This window comes from Colossoma macropomum, unplaced genomic scaffold (genome assembly GCF_904425465.1).
Source record: "Colossoma macropomum unplaced genomic scaffold, Colossoma_macropomum, whole genome shotgun sequence".
NCBI lineage: Eukaryota > Metazoa > Chordata > Actinopteri > Characiformes > Serrasalmidae > Colossoma > Colossoma macropomum.
Window position 1 is genome coordinate 12,421,779 of NW_023494809.1, and position 20,141 is coordinate 12,441,919.

The 20,141-nt window shown below is 35.9% G+C and overlaps 2 protein-coding genes across 2 annotated transcripts; both read right to left on the reverse strand.

Moving 5' to 3' along the window:
• Positions 1-1,984: 1,984 nt before the first annotated feature.
• Positions 1,985-6,734, reverse strand: LOC118799215. Its single transcript, XM_036558953.1, has 2 exons — positions 6,612-6,734; positions 1,985-3,025 (listed from the first exon to the last, which is right to left on the reverse strand). The coding sequence occupies exons 1-2, from the start codon at positions 6,623-6,625 to the stop codon at positions 2,095-2,097; spliced, it is 945 nt and encodes a 314-aa protein (XP_036414846.1). The 5' UTR covers positions 6,626-6,734; the 3' UTR covers positions 1,985-2,094.
• Positions 6,735-8,662: 1,928 nt separating this feature from the next.
• On the reverse strand, positions 8,663-13,295 carry LOC118799214. Its single transcript, XM_036558952.1, has 2 exons — positions 13,184-13,295; positions 8,663-11,153 (listed from the first exon to the last, which is right to left on the reverse strand). The coding sequence occupies exons 1-2, from the start codon at positions 13,195-13,197 to the stop codon at positions 10,217-10,219; spliced, it is 951 nt and encodes a 316-aa protein (XP_036414845.1). The 5' UTR covers positions 13,198-13,295; the 3' UTR covers positions 8,663-10,216.
• Positions 13,296-20,141: the final 6,846 nt, after the last annotated feature.

Below are 20,141 nucleotides of genomic sequence, written 5' to 3' on the forward strand. Positions count from 1 at the left end.
CATTTGAATGATTGGACAATGGAGTATTGATTGATGTTCACAAGGACAAACCTCAGATAGTCAGATGATGGAAGTTCCATCATGTAAACTTTATTAACAGTGTAGCTTGAAGCCTGTACTACATGTCCTACAGTGGCCTAGTTAAAGCACTGATCTGCATAAAGACTGATACATACTTACCAAATGGGTTTAAAGCAGATATTGCCACAAACAGTGGTCCTCTAAAAATATTAAAATGTGGGGCTTCAATGCTTATGCAAATAGCATGTTTAATTTTTTCATTTTACTTCAAAAAATTTTCTAATGTTAAGCAAAGTCACATTAAATTGAGTAATTAAGTGTTACTACATTAAGTGTACTTACATAAAATTAAGGGGTAAAAATATTCAATATAGGATTTCATTCGATATTGGTAGTGGACTTGCTACCATAGAAAACGGAAGGCCTGAAATACAATTTATTTAAAGAAAACAAGATAAATAAAAGACAGCAAATGAAAGTTTTTTTCTTCATAAAAGTCTTTATTCAGGTTTCTCTTCCATGTTAACAAAACATGCCACAATTTTATTAAGCCATGCAAAAGTAGAAAACAGGACAGAAGACAGTAGAAGTATTAAAAAGAAACAGAATGACAATGTATGAATGACCTATTAGTTGACTTACATGTCATTAAAAATACGTGCTTTGTACAGGTCAGAGCTGTACTGAGGGGACTTTTCCTTGTGGTACTTTCAGTTGCAGACTTTGTTTGTGCAGCTCTGCACAGCCATCTAGTGGACAGTATTAGAGGAACAGATTTTCTGCAGTATTTTGAAGCAAGTCTGCTAACAGACATCCTGCGGAATGGAGGCCATCCTACCCACCCAGAGAGAGCAGAGTCAGTTATACTCTCTTAGCCTCCTTACTTTACATTTTATTTTCAAATGGGAATTCCAGTGATTTTTCCAGATTTCCGCAAAATTCAATCATTAAGATCCAAACAAAACCTTTCAGAGTGGTTTGATGTGAAATGCTCTGTTCTTGGGAAACTTACTGAGTCAGAATTGTCTACAGTGGAGGTTATAAGTACTAGATGTCTGAAGAATTTAATGCCTGTAAAAGCTCCATAATAGGACGTTATTGTTATTGTTACGAGTACACCTGATGCCTTTAACATCATTTTAAGATGCTTTTACAAAAATCTTTCAGACTAAAACATATTTTTTTATATAAATTCATGGCAGAGAGGCCCATGCAGGACATTGTAGGGAAAAATAGTCCCCAAAGAAAATACATTTTTCAGATTTACCACTATTTTGCCATCTTTAATATTAAGTTTTAAAAAAAGCCATCCATATTTCTAGATCTTTATTTTTCTAGATCATTTGAACATGGCAGCTGTCCTCTATGTTATGTGAACATTTCATGATGAATGGACCAATAGAAATGATCTAAAATTACTTTAATTAATTAAACTTATTTACATTAACTTACATTGAAAGTTAAGAATTTTTTTGCCCTCTCCTCTAAGGCTACTACTTTGGAGATATATGTTTTTCTTTGGACAATATAAAAGCTTAGGAGATATGTGTAGGTTCACTGATGGTTTTGGATAGTAAATATAATGGCTATATTTGTGTTGTAGCTTTTGTGATTCCTGGTTCCTATCACCACCACTTTAAAGAAACCAGAGTGAAAATGTTTCTCTAAGGTTTCACATTAAACCACTCCAAATGGCTTTGTTTACATCTCAATCACAAAATTATTGAATTCTCCTTTTAAGATTTTATTTAGAGGTGGCTGTTTTTGAATTGTTTCTGCTGACTAGTTTTGAGGTACAGACAGGACTAGTTACATGCCTTTTACGCTTGGTACAGATTTGTATGGGTTTTAGAGAGTAACTTAAAAGTAAGTGATGAATGGTGAGATTTTATTTTCCATCAAAGTGAAGCAATCCCAATAGACTTTCAGAGAAGTATAGAGTATTTGTAATGAATTACTTTTTTGAGTAACTACTCTCATCACCTGGATTACATGGGTTGGACGCATTTGGTTGGGTTTCTGAAAAATGTTTGCAGTCACCAAACTGCCAGCAATAAGACTGGACACCCCTGATCAATAGTAGTGGCCTAAATCGTGCTGACTAGCTATGTCCTGTAATACTTCGGAAGCCTCATCCTCACTGAGAGCACAGTCTGGCTCCCTCAGGAGATTCGGTTTAGTGACCTCACATACGCTCACACTGCTGTACAGTCGCTCCTGATCCACATTCAGAACCCAGCCTGGCTCCATGTGGAAGGCTACAGCCACATGATCCCACACATAATACTCCTCACCCTTAAGTGACTTTACATGCACTGCGGAGTCCTCTTTGTCCACCACTAGCCTGTGGCCATGACTTTCTGAAGGAGCCTGACAGCGCCATGACATGTTGCCCTGGAAGTACCCACACACTCTATTATAACGACGGGGCAGGCGTGGGTATTGGCTGTAGTCCTCAATGTGCCGTGGATGCACCAACACCGAGTACATAATCTCTGCCTTGTAGATCTTGGTGTCCAACACACGAAGAACTGGAGCGGATCTGTCACAGAACTGTCTGGCGTACAGAGACAGGAGCTCTTTTAGACGAAAGGTGAATCGGAAGTTGCCATAGCGAGACTTGCTCTGGAATGCTGGTGAGGTGGTGAACTTCTTAAGGAAAGGCTGCTGGTTAGAGGCCTGGACATTTGGAAATAACCCCTTCAGGAATCGCTTCTCAGCAGCAGCAATGTCATCCTTGGTCACTGATAGACTCCACCACAGAAAGTTGTCATGGTGTGTTATACGGAAGCCGCCATCACGAAAGATACCGCGAAGGCCACTTCCCCCAGTCACATGGCACACTTTGGAGACACAGAAGAGCACGTTGTTTGGATAAGGGGGAATATTGTTCTTCTCCAGGTATCGATGGTCCAAGTCTTCTTTTAGCTCCAATAATCTCACATGCTTACCTTCACAGCATGTTTCTACATGGCCTCTGGAGTTTTCATGCTTTGTCCACTCTCTAAAAAGGAAGCACTACTTTTACTCATCTTGCATTTTGCTAGATTATCTGTACATCTGCTTTATGGGTGTAAATGTTGAGCTTCTGAATTTGGGATTTTTACATGGGAAAATGTTATTATATTATACTTATTTTAAAATTCCAAAATCAATGCTGTTGAATCATCATATTCATTTGCCCTCACGCATTTTTAAACCCCTAATAAAATCAGTACCAACTGATACTGTGAATCGACTGTCAGTTGTAGTAAAAGTAATGAGAAGACCAAAGAAAAACAGTATAAAGGCTTCAAATAAAACTCCCCTCTGAAAAAATACTCAAAAGCAGAGGCTCCTGAAGACCTACCACTCTTATTCGGTTGATCATTAAAAAAGTTTCAAAGTTCATATATCAAAGATATATTTTAATTCCCAGCTTATCAGCCTTAGAGTGGACTACGTGGTGACTGAAAAGTATAAATAATTCTCTTACTATTTACTTTCATATTGTGGAACAATAACAAAAAAATACTAGGTCAATTAAAAAAAGTCCACACAAATTGGCTACTCGTTTTTGTATATGAAGCTATTGATGGCTCATTTGCATGCACATATTTCAGTGCATCAACTCAACATAGTTTTTTGTTAGAAAACGAATGTATTGTGTTATATCACATTGTATCATGTTACAAACATTATGGTGAATCTGCATATTGTCGCTGTCCAAAAACAAGTATCTCCATTTTTGTTGTTTTAAATTTTTGCTGTAATTTGAGGAAATCAGCAGCCCTCTACATTGTGTGAAAATTTTATGATGAAGGGATCAATGAAAATGCTCCAAGATAGTTTGAAATGAAACCTCTTTACATTAACCTACATTAAAAGTAAAGAAAGTTTACCCTCTCCTGTAAAGTTGCCATTTTTCTGTTTTTCTTTTGACAGCGATGATATCAATGCTGTGTTGTAGAAAAAATGAACTTTTTAAATTTCAGTAGAGATACTGTCACTAAGTTAATATAATATAACTATGCCCAAAAGGAAATTAGTAGGTAGATGTTCATAACTAAAATGTAAGGTGAATAAGTAACTTCTCTCACAAATATTCTTGAATAGAGGAAAATGTATGATGATTTAAAAGTACTTAGGGAATAACACTAAAATCCATCACTTTTTACATGAGGAAAAAGCAACTGAGTAAATAACTAGTAACTACCCACCTCTGGGGCTTAAGTGCAACATTTAACAATAATAACTGTGATATTTAAATTAAATTATCAGTATCAATAATTCAATATAAATTAGGAGTACTTGGAACATAAATAATTGCCATATGGTGTCCCTCAAGACTCTGTTATAGGTCCCTTACTGTTCTTCTTTTGTTTACATTCCATAAGACATGCAAAACACAATGTTGGCTATCACTTTTGTACTGATGATGTACAGTTATACAGGGAGATTCACTCGAAAGAGGCCCTGAATATTCTGTAATAACTCTCACTGGGACGAAGCAATCTGAACCGAACAACATGAAATGTGCTCCTTAGTATATGGTGCTTCAAACAAGATGGGGTGCCTCCTGTGTCCGAGCAATGAGGTAGGCGCCGGACATCTGTTGCCACGTTTAACCTCCATTTGCAATCTCTGGGTGCATACCCCCGTATTCCTTCATGTGTCTGGCAGAAAATGGAGATCACTTCCAGCATTGCATGTAATGCAATCGATTACACAGATATCAAGGTATGTAGCATATTTTTTTGGTTCAGATTGCTTCATCTTAATGGGAGTTACAACAGAATATTCTGGGCCTCTTTCGAGTGAATCTCCCTATATGTCTTATAACTGTCAAATACAGTGATGGGATATACAAAATGAAAGATTGTGTCAAAGACATAAAAGTCTAGAACACCAGAAATGTCCTCCTTCAAAAGTCTTATGAAACAAAAGTATTGCTACTGGGCTTTAAGACTACTTGTAATAAGTCTGCATATTTCGTTCTTGACCTTAATGGTTTTTCTGTGTATCCGAAAGCAACATATAAGAACACTGGTGCTCTGTTTGTATCTTTAGCAGGAAAAGAAAGCCACCACATGTGACCGCACTCTCATTCAATTTATACTAGCTTTCTATTACGTTTCACTTTGACTCACTGACTACAAGTTCTTTCTGATAAATTTTGCAGCACTAGCTCCAGTATGTCATGCTGTTCTAAGTATTGTAGCTCATTCAGACCACTTCCCTTAGCTGAGACAGGCTTACTGAAAATCTCTAAGACTGCTTGTAACTTAGTTGGTGGAAGATGTTTTTCTTACGTAACTCATAAACTCTGGATTTTTTTTTTTTTAAAACACTTACAATTTTGTACACTGTAGAAATATTCTTGATAACTTACACTTGGCTGCAGGGGTGCAAATTTGATCTGAAAATAGTGGGGTGGTGGGGGTGTGCTGGGTGTGGTAAGATAAAGACTAAAGAGCAATACAAATGTGAAACCTACAGTTAGTGTTACTGTAGTGTTGTATATCTAATGGCTTGCCAATCAATAAAAAAACAAACTCAAACAAAATCATTAACAGGAAATGTTAATGTATTTCATACATATTACACATATCAGTTTTGTGTACTTTACAGTGGCAGGTTTTGTATCACTGTTTGTCTGATCTGTAAATTGTGACAAATAATAAATATAAATAAATGTATGACATGTCCCCCTCACCCCACCCCTTATTTTGTGCCAGTGCCTGGCTGCTTTAAAATTTAGATTTTATAATGTAACACATAGATTTTTGTCATTAGAAGATTAGCTCACATGATTTAAAGGGGAATTTCACTGACAGAAAAAGAATAACTTTCAAAATATTCAACCCATGTTTATGTCCTTTCCGCCAATTTTTACAAATTTCTGCATTGAGATGTAAACACAGTCATTCAGAGTGGTTTGGTGTGAAATATTTCGTTCAAGAGAAACATATCGAGTTAGAATTAATCACAGTGGTGGTGATAAGAACACAGCAGTTTTACAGCAGTTTTACAAAAATATTTTGGCCTAAAACGTATTCTCTTAAATACATTCATGGCGGAAAGGTATAGGCAGGACGTCATAAGGCAAAATAGCCCACGAAGAATTTTTTTTTCCAGATTTAACACTATTTTACCATCATCAACATCACATATCAAAACTCAGAAGATGTTTTGTTTACTGGTGGTTTTGGAAAGTTAATAAAATGTCTACATTTCTACAACTATTTCTCATTAAACCACTATAAATGACTTTATTTACATCTCAGTGACTGAAATATGCAGAAATGTATAAAAATCGGTGGAATTCCAATAAATGTTTATTACAGTGTAATTGTGGTGTTTACCTGTGTAAAGCTTTTTAAGATTTTAAAACTAAACTGAAATATGCAATAAAAGTAAAAAACCGGAAATGAGACATCAAGAATTCTCTTTCAAAATGACATAAGGCAATTTGACTACACCAGGACAAACTAACTTGAATTTAGGTGGGAAAATTATTGACACTACCTAGCTAAGTTATAAATGTTTGTCCAGTAAATGTTTGTAATTAGTCTGTATTGTTTTATCATGTAGGTTTAGATTTTGTTTACCTCTTTGCAGCCATGTTCCTCGCTTGTTTCCTAAGAAAAGTGGTCTCTGTACAGTAATAAGTCAGTGGAAATACCCTGACAAAGACAAGAGAACTAATTCGTGTGAGTATGTGTGTGTCTGTCTGTCTGTCTGTCTGTATGTGTGAGCTAAATGCACAAAAGGAAGAGTAGTTGCGTGCGCCTTGCTCGAGACCTGCTTTCCCTGCCTTTGGGTGTTGACGTACTGTGTTTCACAATCAGAGGCAGGACTGGAACATACATGCATGCACACAAATCTGTACTGCTGATTTCAGGGGGTATTTCCACTGACTTCTGAAACCAAACCCTAAGCTGAGGTGGGCGGCAACTAATTCCATTTTCTCAGCTTCATATAATAATAAAGATTTTCCTGAATTTTTGCATAATAAAATCATTCAGGAGCAACGTCATTCAGAGCGGTTCAGAATTGTTACCAGCAGTGGTGGTGATAAGAACCAGGTGTCTGAAGAGTTAAAGAAAGCAAGAACTATTTTAGGAAATATTTACGAATTAACTGCCTGATGTCTGAGACCTGCAGGGCGGAGAGCCCTGCTGACAAACACAGCAAAGCATACAGTACATGCTGATCTAAGCTGGTTTCATGTTGGTTTAGCTGGCCACGCATACAAAACACAACATATGCTGGTTTTGCTGGTGGCCAGGCATGCTGGTCTGTGCTGCTTTTCTAAGAGGGAGGTAGGGTAACTTGGAGGAAGATGTCTGCCTGCTAAACTTTCTCTTCTGATGAAATGATGGGGCCACATCTAACACAGACACATTTACTAAATGCCTATGGTCTAATTTAGTCTGAAATCACTGCATTCCTATGATATTTTGCTCTGAAAAAAGCACAGCAGGATTTATTTTCTCTTGAAGTGAAAGTTAGAACTTTGGAGTAAGAAGTGCCCCCAGATATGGAGCAAAAGGTCAGCTTTAGCATGTTGCTACAAATATTCAGTGTTCAGTTCTTCACTGGAGTTTCACTGACGAGCTAGCATTAGCATTACATGCTAGCCATAGCAATTGTTAGCTACAATTAGCCAACATTTTTCTTATTTTATTTTTGAGCTGCATTATATGTATGAAAGGCGCTATACCAACAATGATATTATGATGATGGTGATAATGCACTATTTTATGTTACTCTGAATGACTTTGTTTACATTTCCACGATGTAATAATGCAGATATTTTAAAAACTAGTGGAATTCCACATTAATTTTAGCCATCATAATAAAATGATGATATAAAATATAAAACTACTATAAAATGGTAGCACTCTATTGTGTAAATAAACCCTTACAAAAAAGATATATATAGTAATACTATGGAAAAGAAATAATAAAATAAAATGTGCCATAACTTTTGCACAGGACACATTTTAGATGATACCAAAATCATCATTTATAGGGTACCTGGGAGGTGGCTGACCCAAATCCTAACCTCTAAATTTCAACTTTGTGAAAATAACATAATTTTTTGTTAGAGCACTGGTCTTGTAAACCAGGGGTCATGAGATCAGTCCTCACTGGGGCCTCCCAATGTGATTTTGGGGGATAATGTTTGATCAATCTCGAACTCATAAGGCCAGTTTCCCTGACCTGGATTAACCCTAGGATTTCAAATTATGAAAAAAATGGTAAAGCTAATTAATCTATTAATTTAGGTGCTTGAAACTAGCCCATGACCTGTGAAAGCAGTTGAACAAGAAGCAGAACCTTAATCTGATAAAGAGTTCATTTTAAAACAGGGATGCACCAATATGGAAATTGTGGGGCCATGCTGATATCTGATATTTTTCACAATAGTTATACACAGATGCTAATATGTAAGCTTTTTTATAAAATAATGAAATATTATACCCTGATAATGTCTTTTAAGTAAGCATCACATTCCATAATGTGGTTATTTCCCCTTGAGGCCCTACCTGCCAAAATGTCTGTACATGGGCTTTGACTACATCCCTATTGAGATCTTTAGCAGACAAATACAGCAAAGACACAACTTGTAGTACTGATTCATACTGTTTTATTTTCCAGTCTTCAAACAAAGCTTAAAGTATTGTACAGTTCTCCACTATTAAAAGAGACACAGCTTTAGCACAAGATGTGGTGCTTTATTCTCAGCTGTTGGCCGCAGCTATGCCGTACATAAGCAGAGCTTTCGCTTTACTAATAGCTCATCTCTTGAACTCTCTTTTGGCATCTGGACCATGGACCACTAAGGCATTCATGACCTCCTGCTTGTAGATGACCGTCTCATAGATGCACATCTGAGGTGCTTGCCCCATGCACAACTGGGTGCTGTAGCTGGCCAGCAGTTCCCTCATGGAGAAGGTGAAATGAAAGTTCCTCAACCTAGAGGACTTCCTGAAGGCTGGTGAGGAGGTGAACTTGCGCAGGAACAGTTTACAGTTATAATCTTTATCATTACCAAGGAAACTCTTTTGGCCTCTCAGCATCTGCAGTGTCACCCCCTGACTCAGACTTTGGGTGGAGGTGATGTCATCTCCTGGTTTCTTAAATCCACCATCATTCAGGATGGGTGAATGTGTGCATCACTCATTTGTCTCTTACAGAGCAATATTAATTCTATGTGATGCATTTAAAACAGAAATTTCCTCTATATAGATTATCTGTGCTAGTCCTTGTGTGAAATATGTGCAACTTTGTGAGCATGAGCAGTGCACTGTGAGTGTGGGAAGTGCTGCAAATTCAAAGATCCATCTATAAAAGCGTTACATAAAAAGAACAAAAAATCTGCCAAAGCACCTGTGAATATAAATCTGAAGGATGAAGATTTATAAAAAGAGCTGAAGAAGAGAGAGATCCCACCTCACCTATCCCACCTCACCAAATCAGGCCAGACCCAATCAAAATCATTCAGAGTGGTTTGCTGCAAAATGCTTCACTGTGGAGAAACTTACTGTGTCAGAATTATTCACAGTGTTGGTTATAAGAACGGCCTGAAGAGACATCTGAAGAGTTTAACACCTGTAAAAGTTCCCTCACAGGAACACAAATAAGCCATCTTATGTCTGAGATATTGTTTTACAATATTTTTGGCCTAAATGGCAGAGGCGTACATACAGGATGTAGAACGGAAAAATAGTCCCCAAATAAAACATATGTTTTTGAATTTACCACTGTTTTACCCTCATCAACATTACATATAAAAACTCAGAAGACACGTGTAGGTTCACTGGTGGTTTTGGATGGTAAATAAAATGGCTGTATGTGTGTCGTACACATAGCGACCCCTGGTTCCTATCACCACCACTGTAAAGAAATATGAGTTTGTAAGTTTCTCTACAATTTCACATAAGATCACTCTGAATGACTTTGTTTACATCTCAACTACTGAATTATGTTTCTTTTGACCAGTTTTTAGGTTTTCAGATAGCATAATGTCTGTGTCTTGTTCAGAGAAAAGTCAGGGACATTTTTAATGGATTACTTTTTGAGTAACTACCCTGGTCTCATCGCCTGGATTACATGGGTTGGAAGTGTTTGGTTGGGATTCTAAAAAATGTTTGCAGTCACCAAATTGCCAGGAATAGGATTTTAACACCCCTGATCAATAGTAGTATCAGAAGCCTAAACTATACTCTAGAGCCAAGTTTTCTAGTATTTCATAAGCTTCATACTCATCAAGGCCATAGTCTGGCTCCCTCAGGAGATTCCATTCAGTGACCTCACATGTGCTCACACTTCTATACAGTCGCTCCCGATCCACGTCCAGAATCCAGTCTGGCTCCATGTGGAAGGCTACAGCCACATGATCCCACACATAATACTCCTTACCCTTAAGTGACCTTGCATGCACTGTGGACTCGTCTTCGTCCACCACTAGCCTGTGGCCATGACTTTCTGATGGAGCCTGACAGCGCCATGACATGTTGCCCTGGAAGTACCCACACACGTCGTCATCACCACAGGGCAGGCGTGGGTATTGGCTATAGCGCTTAATGTGCCGTGGATGCACCAACACAGAGTACATAATCTCTGTTTTGTAGATCTTGGTGTCCAACACACGAAGAACTGGAGCAGAATTGTAACAAAATTGCCTGGCATACAGAGACAGGAGCTCTCTTAGAGGAAAGACAAAGCGGAAGTTGCCGTAGCGAGACTTGTTCTGGAATGCCGGTGAGGTGGTGAACTTCTCCAAGAAAGGCTGCTGGTCATCCGGCACCATGTCTAACTCCTCCAGGAAATTCTCTTCAGCATCAGCAATGTCTTCCTCAGTCACTGATAGACTCCACCACAGGAAGTCATTTTCATATTCATCATGGTATGGAATCTGGAAGCCGCCGTCATCAAAGATACCCCGAACGCCACTCTCCCCAGTCACATGGCACACTTCAGATACACGGAAGAGCACGGATTTTGGATAAGGCGGGATGTTTTTCTTCCTCAGGTAGTGAGTGTCCACTCCAGGGTCGGCTTTCAGCTCTGATAAACTCACATGCTCACCCTCACAGCACGTTACATCATGGCCTCTGGAGTTTTCATATTCTGTCCACTCTCTGAAAAGGAAGGAACTTATTGTATGTTAACTCTTCATGCAATCTGTTAGATTATCCACTAAAAATAAAAATAAATCTTAAATAAAAAGCTTAGATTCCTCACAAATGTACTTGAGAAGTAAAAAATATTAAGATGTGAACATACTCAGGAAATAACATTGCAAATCCATCAATTATACTTGTAACTGAGCAAATGTAACAAGTAACTACCCACTTCTGGGGCTTAAGTGCAACAATTGATACTACTGAGTGTAATATTTAAATTATTGCTTATAGTAGTATAAGTTTCTAATGTATAATTTAATTGTATAATATATGATATAATGATATAATAACAACAACATATGTACAGATTAGGGGTGTTCAGAACATAAATAAGTGCAATATGGTGTTCCTCAAGACTCTGTTTTAAGCTCCTTACTGTTCTTCATTTACAGTCAAATGCAAACATGTTTTAAATAAAGTTAAAATAAGTTAGCACATCCTCTACAGGGAACACACTTAAATTTTTCTTCAAGTTTTCATACAAGATTTCTATTTTTTTGCTGAATTTAACACATTGAAAAAAAAAACAAAAAAAAAAATATAAAATGTGACAATACCTTTTGCACAGAAAACATTTTATATTTTAATGCAGTGTACATTAATATATGCATTGTGTTCTCTGTAGAGGATATGTTCCTATTTTCACTTAGAAAATCAACAAAACATGTAATTTAGCTCAATTTTTGCACACAACTATATATACAACCCCATAATGCAGAACACAACATTGGCTATGACTTTTACACTAGTAATATACAGTCTATATGTACCACCTCAGTCAGACACAGTGACATAGATATACACAATGAAAGACTTGCTCTGTTAAAAATTTCACTGTACAATTACAGCAAATTACTGGCTACTAGTTGCATTACTTTCACAGTAATTTGCAGTACTATATTAACAGTAAATAACAGTAAAATAGCAGCCGCATACTATGACTACACAGTCACTTGGACCACAAGATTCCTGTGATGTAGCCATGATCTGCAGTACGTTTACAGTAATACACTGTAATTAAAATAATCTCTTGTTATTTTTACATAACAATTGTAAAAAGTAATGCAACTCAGTAGCCAATTTACTGTAAGCTTGCGTACGAAAAAATGACTTTTAGTTTTACCAGACCTATAAATAATAAAATTTACATAAAAAAGATATAAAATAAAATAGAAAGCAAGGTAATAGATAAAATAAAAGCAATATCAATTAAGATATTTGTTTATTTACATGTATAAATGTAAATTTATTACAGTAATTTTCTGTGTTATTATGGAAAATATCTTTAGTATAAATTAATCTTTATAAGATTAGTTGATTTCACATTAAAATGATGAATATGGTATTTTACAGTGAAAATAATGTTAAATGTTGTGATATCTTGGCAATAGTTAACAGTTCGCTAAAGAGCTAAAGCCTGAAAGACCAGAAACTTCCTCCTTCTGAATTCTGATGAAACGAAAGTATTACTGCTGGACGTTAACTTGTTGCTTGTTGCTTAATGTTTTTTCTGTGCAACTGCAAGCTACAGATAAGAACACTGGTGCTGTTTTTTTATTTTATAAATTCAATTCTGGTTTAATAATTTAAATTCCATCTCACACTTGAGAAAAATATCCAAAAGACAACATATCCAACGCTGTAAGTTGCTGGGACATTAATCAATGCTTTCCTGAATTGTAGATTAGACTACAGCAATGTGTTATTGACTGCTTACACTGCTGTTTGTCTAAAGAAGCTCCAAGTAGTTCAGAATGTTGCTGCTCATCTATTTAACAGGAGCAGAAAGTCACAGCATCTCACCTCTCTTTTATTTAGTTCCTTTTAAGTTTCACATTGACTAAATTCAGAAGACTAAAGCCTACATACAATAATTCAAATGTATAAGTAGTTAGAACAGTTCATGAGCACTACTAAGCTTAGCTGTAAATGTTTGTATTTAGTCTATATGTGTCATCACATAGGTTTAGATTTTGTTTGTTTACCTGTTCACAGCCATGTTTTCTTGCTTGCTTGTTTCCTGAGAGAAGCGGTCTCTGTATAAGTCAGTGGAAATACCCCAACAAGGGAAAGAGCCCTAGGTTATATGAGCATGTGCGTGTCTGTTTGTCTGTCTGTATGCGAGTTGAATGACTTGCTTGAGAGGGGTGTTGACATTACTGTATTTTCTGATCAGAGACAGGACTCTAACATACGCGCACACACACACACACACACACACACACACATGCATACAAATGTGCATACAAATCTGCACGGCTGATTTTGAGGGGTATTTCCTCTAACTTTTACAGCTGTTTTACGGTTGAAGTCAAACCCTAAGCTGAGGTGGGTGGCAACCAATTACATTTTCTTCATGTAAATGGGGATTTTCCCAAATTTCTGCATAATAAAATCATTGACATGTAGGTTCTAAAGACACTTACTGGGTCAGAATTGTTCCCAGCAGCATTCTTGATAAGAACGAGGTGTCTGAAGCGTGAATGAAAGCAAGAACTATTATGTGAAATAGTTATGAATTAACTGCCTGATATCTGAGGCACTGTTTTGAGATAAGCTTCTGGACTGAAACGTATGTTTTTAAATATCCATAAAATCCATTTGGGTTACAAAGTCGTTTTGTTGATTTTCTACATAAATAAAGGTAAACACATCCTCTACAGAGAACACAGTTAAATATGATCAACTTTTATGTACATTTTCTATTTATTTGCTTTGCTTTCTATTTGAATTTAAAATATTGGAAACAAATTACATAGACAACACAAAATGAGCCATAGCTTTTTCACAGGTCACATTTTAGGTTTTATTTTTTTCCAATGTGTTAAATTCAGAAAACAAACAGTAATTGGGCATTAAAATTTTGACTTCCCAAGTGTGTGTTTCCAAACATTTGCACACTCCTGAATATAATATTTGAAGAATATTGGACATGTGCACTATTTTAAGGAGTACAAGTCTTAACACTCAGAGCTCCTTATAACTCTCAGTGTAGCCATGGTTTTTCACCCCTCCACATACTTTTTCTATCAGCAAACTGCTGCCTGTGCAAAGAATTTATTCCAAGCAAGGACTAAACCTGCTGACCTTCATTAGCCACACACACAAGCCCACATCCCAGCAGTAACATACTGAAAAGCCTGGGTAAGATGTGAAGGCTTTTGAGTAGTTACCTGTATTATACTGGCTGTTCAGTATAATGTAAAAGTATTGTGATCCTGGCCTAGTTGAGAATACCTTGGTGGTCCAAAAGTTTTCCAGTGTTGTATATTACAGTTTGTTTTTTACTATGCAAATGATGTACATTTCACACAATGGCTGTATAATAGCTTTCATATCATGGATCCTAGTAGCACATGTCCAAACTTGTGGATCCAAAAACATAACTAATAAAGTATAGGGGAGTTCCACTGATGTGTAAAAATAACTTATTTTTGTATTATTCAGTCATTGAGATGTAAACAAAGTCATTCAGAGTGGTTTGTGGATTGAAATGCTCCATTCTAGAGAAACTTACCAACTCTTGTCAACTTTACAGTAGTGGTGATAGGAACAAGGTTGCAAAATCTGTCAATATCTGTAGCCCTTTTATTAACAATCCAAAATGACCAGTCAACGCACATGTAGCTTTCTTTGGGTACTGCACTGCTGTGTCTGACACCCCCGAAGAACAGGGAAAAAGAGGGCTAACAAAGTATACAGAGAAACAGATGAACTACATCGGGCATCATTAGTTTAGGCTTACCAGGCATTACCAAGGAAACGCCTCTCAGCATCTGCAATGTCACCCTCTGAAATGGCTAAGCTCCACCAGACCAGACTCTGGGTGGATCTGATGACATTTCCAGGTTTCTTAAATCCACCATCATTTAGGATGGCCTGGAAGCTGCTAAAGTTGATATCATGCCGTAGATTGGACACGTAGAACTCAACCGGATGAGGGAATTTTGGGACAAATTGATATCTGTTTAGATACTTATTCTGAATCCTTTTTTGAAGCTGACCAAACTTCAGATGCTCCCCTTGGAAGGACATTTCGTTGTGCCCTCTTTCATTCTGATGCTGCATTCTGGTGTGGGCTGTCTTGAAACGCCTACTGGTGAAAGAAGAAAACAATAATTCTGAGTTTACAGACAAATAACTAAGGACCCTTTTAACTAACGTTTTGTCCCTTTTTGGCTTTTTGCTATTTATAGTAATTTTTCATTTATGCTAATTTATGCTTGTCTTATCAGCCGGTGCTTGTTTCATTGGCACTGTTGTGGCTACTTCCTCTTTCTTGCAGGTTCTTCTGGGGACTTTTTGGTGGAAACTATGAAATGATTTACCAAAGCAAGGTTTCGTAACCAATATGCATGACGAATGTTCCACCAAAGCAAGGTCAAATAACCAAAGTACATAAGAAAAGAATAAACAACTAAACATTTTTGTTGTATAGCTAAAACAGTAGCAGCAGCCATTTTGAAGCCTAAATTTATGTGCACTTTTGTCCATTTTTTATGGATAACAATTTTGTAATTTTGTGTAATTACCTGTAAAATTGCAGACATAATTCAGGCTTCAAAATGACTGCTACTTATGCTTTAGCTGTGCAACATACTTTTAACCATTTTTACAGTCAACAGAATGTGGTTATTACCAGGGTCAGAAACCACATAAGCATGTCTATTTGAAATTACTACATGTTAGCTACATTAGTCTCGTAGTCTCAATGCAAAACTAGACATCAAACAACCATTTATTTCCTTAAGAACATCACAGTACTTGGGAAAAGCACCTCATTTTCATCAAACATGAGAATAGTATCAGAATATGTTTTTTTCATTAATTGGACCAAAAGTATTCTTTCAAGGAATACACAGATACATGCTCAATTTATAAGGCAAAAACATTCCCTAAGCAACAAAAGAGACCATTCAAACTTGTTTACAGGTTGCTTTTCTCAGTAAATTTATACACATTAGGAAAAAATAAGACCTAACATATTAAATGTGCCGTAACCTCGTACATGCCATATTTCTGTTTCTGTTATCTTTCACAATATAATAAATTCAGTAAATAATTTAAGAAGTTTGTTCTCTATAGAGGATATGTTAACTTATTTTCACTGTGAAAATCAGCAAAATGTAATTTGACAAGGGGTGTCAAAACTTTTGCCATTAGCTGTATATATATAATTGCACATTTCAGTTTTGGCACACTTGGTCAAATTATACATCTTATATTTTGTTAACTTTCCAAGTGAAAAGAAGTGAACACATATGTATGAAATATTTCTGCAAATTTTAATGGACAATCATTATTTATTTGCAGAATTTAACATAATGGAATAAATAAACTTTAATACACCCTGGATGAAATCAGCCATGTAGCCAGCTAACAGTTTTTCTATTCTTGATTTAGGTGGGGTAAGAGCAATTCCAAAACTTTAATCTTTAATTTCTTGAAGTAGTTAAAAGTTGATGTTGAGGAATGTTTTTGATTACTGCCCTGTAATTTACAACTTCTTCTCCTTATCCCCACATTTCTTGTGCCTCTGGTTGACACACAAGTCCATAAGCATAACAGATCCACCCCCATGCAAGGTTACATAATTCATTACGCTCTGGAGTTTTCTACACCTGACTCGGATTAAGCCCTAAAGAGTCAAATAAACGCTAAGATCTTAAAAAAATTACCACTTAGTTACCACTTATCACCCCAGTATTTAAAATTCAATACATGTGAATTCAGGCTTTGACTTATATATTGCTTTAATGAAATATATTTTAGCCAACGGGAAGTCTCATAATTTTTACACCAGCAAAACAACAGTTAAGCACTACCAAAGTCATTTTAGGAAAGTACGCCCACTCAGTGACCATCTTGGCAGTTATTTCCTGTAATAATACAGGACCAGACTCCTTCAATGCAGAGAGACCTAAAATTCAAAACTAAAGGCCAAATTACCACTTTAAAATATATGAAGTCACTGGTAAACTCTGACAAGAATCTCATGAATAGTTTGTACTGTTTGGCTCAAATAACACACGTGAAATGTGTTTTTTCGTGTTGTTCTGGCTACTGCGCAGATCTTCATAACTAAGGGGTCATTTCTCGCTTGTGGCTTCACCAGCAAGCCGATGTGGTTTTTTTTTCCAAAGCTGGGACTTTCCCCATAAACAGATGCCATATTGTGATAGTCAGCGTTACAAGTGGTCCCATTTATTTTCCAACCACTGCTGTCTCCTCTGTTATAATGTCTTTGGCACGACATAACTGAGAAAGTACATTCAAATGTTCACCCAAACATCAGGGACAAAAAGACTAACTATTGAATCATTGAACTGTTGGGAACTGTTTTTTTTTTCATTCTAAATGGAACCTACAGTTTTCCATTTCAGTCACTGCACTGCAACAGTGATGTTCATGCCCCAGGAGAACCAGGGATAGGCAGAAATAATAGACCTGTTTCAAATTATGTAGTAGACAGCTTTATTTTACCTCAAATGAGAGTTATGACTGCTTCTCTTACATTCTGTTCTAAGCGTGGAGGATATGTCACTGAGCAACATTAATTCTGAGCTGTAATTCTGTTCCGTTTGATTTAATGTGACGTCTGAAACCAGAAATTAAAACTTTGAGGCATGTAGAAACAAGGCCACAGTAAGAAAGAGATAACGGCCATCTCCATTCTAATATATTTACTTAATACAAACAAAACTATTCAATGCATATATATATATATATATATATGTGTGTGTGTGTGTATGTTGTTGCTGGACCCCTTAACAATAACAGTAACAATCACACAGTATTTTGCCATTTGACTGACAGAATGACTAAGCGAAGTCTCAACTCCAGCTTTAAGGCCAGCTTAGGTGATGAATAAAACAGGCTAGTATTAGTCATCAGTGGCTGAACATGTCTTATTTTCAGCCTTCAAAGAGCTCCAACAAAACACTGCTTTACATGACAATGTATGTCCTTTCTTTTTTATTCTGTTTCTTTAATTTTGTTAGATTTCAGATGTATTTCATGTGAGTCACTAGAATCACTTTGAATAAAGCAGATCAACACAGTGCACTTTGCAGTTTATCATGTATATTTCAGATGAGGCCCGACAATAAATCAGTGCCACATTCCATAGTAGATAAAGCAACACATATACTACCGTCACACAGGTCAGTCAACAATTACCCAATCCATCTTCAATCACTGGAGAGGGTCAGGAAACCAGCACTGTCCAGTAGACATTTTGTTATATAATGCACATATGGGTCATTCTACCATTGCAGTGATAAATAGGATATGCTGAAATCTAATTCGAGTGTAAAATGTAGTCTGTTATATAGAACATCAATAAAGTTGTAACACCACTGACCGTAACACCACTGACAAAATTACTCAAATCTGAGCTTTTCTAAAATGTAGTCTAACACTACCTTAGTTTTATTTCTTTAGGTTTAGTTTTATTTCTGCATTGTATATGGAAAATTACAAACTTAATTTTTAGTTATTTTACATTTCCATCCAAGAAATAATGGATTATTTTCATGTTTCTGTAACACCACAGACAAAAAATCTAGAGACAAGATTTATTATCAAAATAAAATTATATCTATATATTTGAAATAATTTTAACATATGAAAAACAATCATTTTAATGCATTTTACAATTTAAAATAGTTATTTCACATAAAAATAATACATCTATGAATTCACCGGATTGACATGCTGTTTTTTATGCTTAATGCAAATAAAATCACCAACACAAAAAAATTACAAAGAATTATCATGGTTTTTGTTGGCTAAGTTAGGAATAGAACAAAGAATACACTCATTTTCATGGCTTAAAAACTGTGGGACACGTCTTTAAAAGAGCAATAATATCACATATGCCTCCATAGTCTCAATTCTAACTGCCATAGCGCTGATCCTATACTCTAATTATGTTTAGTACATTAAAACAAATTATTGAACATTCCATTTTGTCATCACCAATAGAAAGTACCCTATAAATGAAGATTTTCTATATATTTATACTTTTACTATCTCAAATAATGACTTGGGTTTAAATATATCATAACATATTTGAGTGATTCTGTGGAAATGTCCATATGTCCAGTGCCGTATTTTGAGGTCAAAAACATTTTCTGTTTAAACTGCAACAAGGTATACATAACTATCAAATATATTATATAAATGACATAAAATAACAAAATGCCAAATAAATATTATAAAATATTTAATGAAAGTAGAGGTCATCGGGAGTCCTGTCACTGGTGTTATCAACAATTCTGAAATAAAAATCACACTGATGATATTACTTGACTCCCCTTTACCTGCTTCTTGAAGATCTATGAAGAATGTGCAAGAAAAAGCGTTTTACATAAAAATGATCACTGGTGTTACCTTCCCTCTACTTATTTATCATGATAAAGAAAAGTTATAATAATGATAATAACTTTTTTCAAATATTTTCATAGTTATAGCAAATACATGGTTGCGCAACTTTCAAACTTTTAACAAACCTGAATAAAATAAATAGAATAATAATATGTTGATTTGTCGCGTTATCATTATTCTTCTGTAACTCTGAGTACATGAAAGCCTTTAATATTGCCAAAGGAGTAGCTAACACCAGTGACGAGAAGCGGGACATGCGACCTTTAAATAAACGCACAAAAGGGGTAAAAAATCATTAAGCTCTCATTTTTGTGTATTTATACAGCCGATGAGTTTGTAATAACGTGGTCTGAGTTAGAAAAAGAAATACACTTTAAGTCATCTTGCTACTCCAAAAGTGGACATTTCTGTAGAATGACCCAATTCTTGTAAATATCTAAGGTCTGAAAACTACATTTTTTTAATAGTTATTTTTTATTGTTGGACTGCAGTTCAAACTATTTCAGTCCGTATGAGCTTTTTAAACATTCATTTAGTTGGTTTTACATCTCTCTT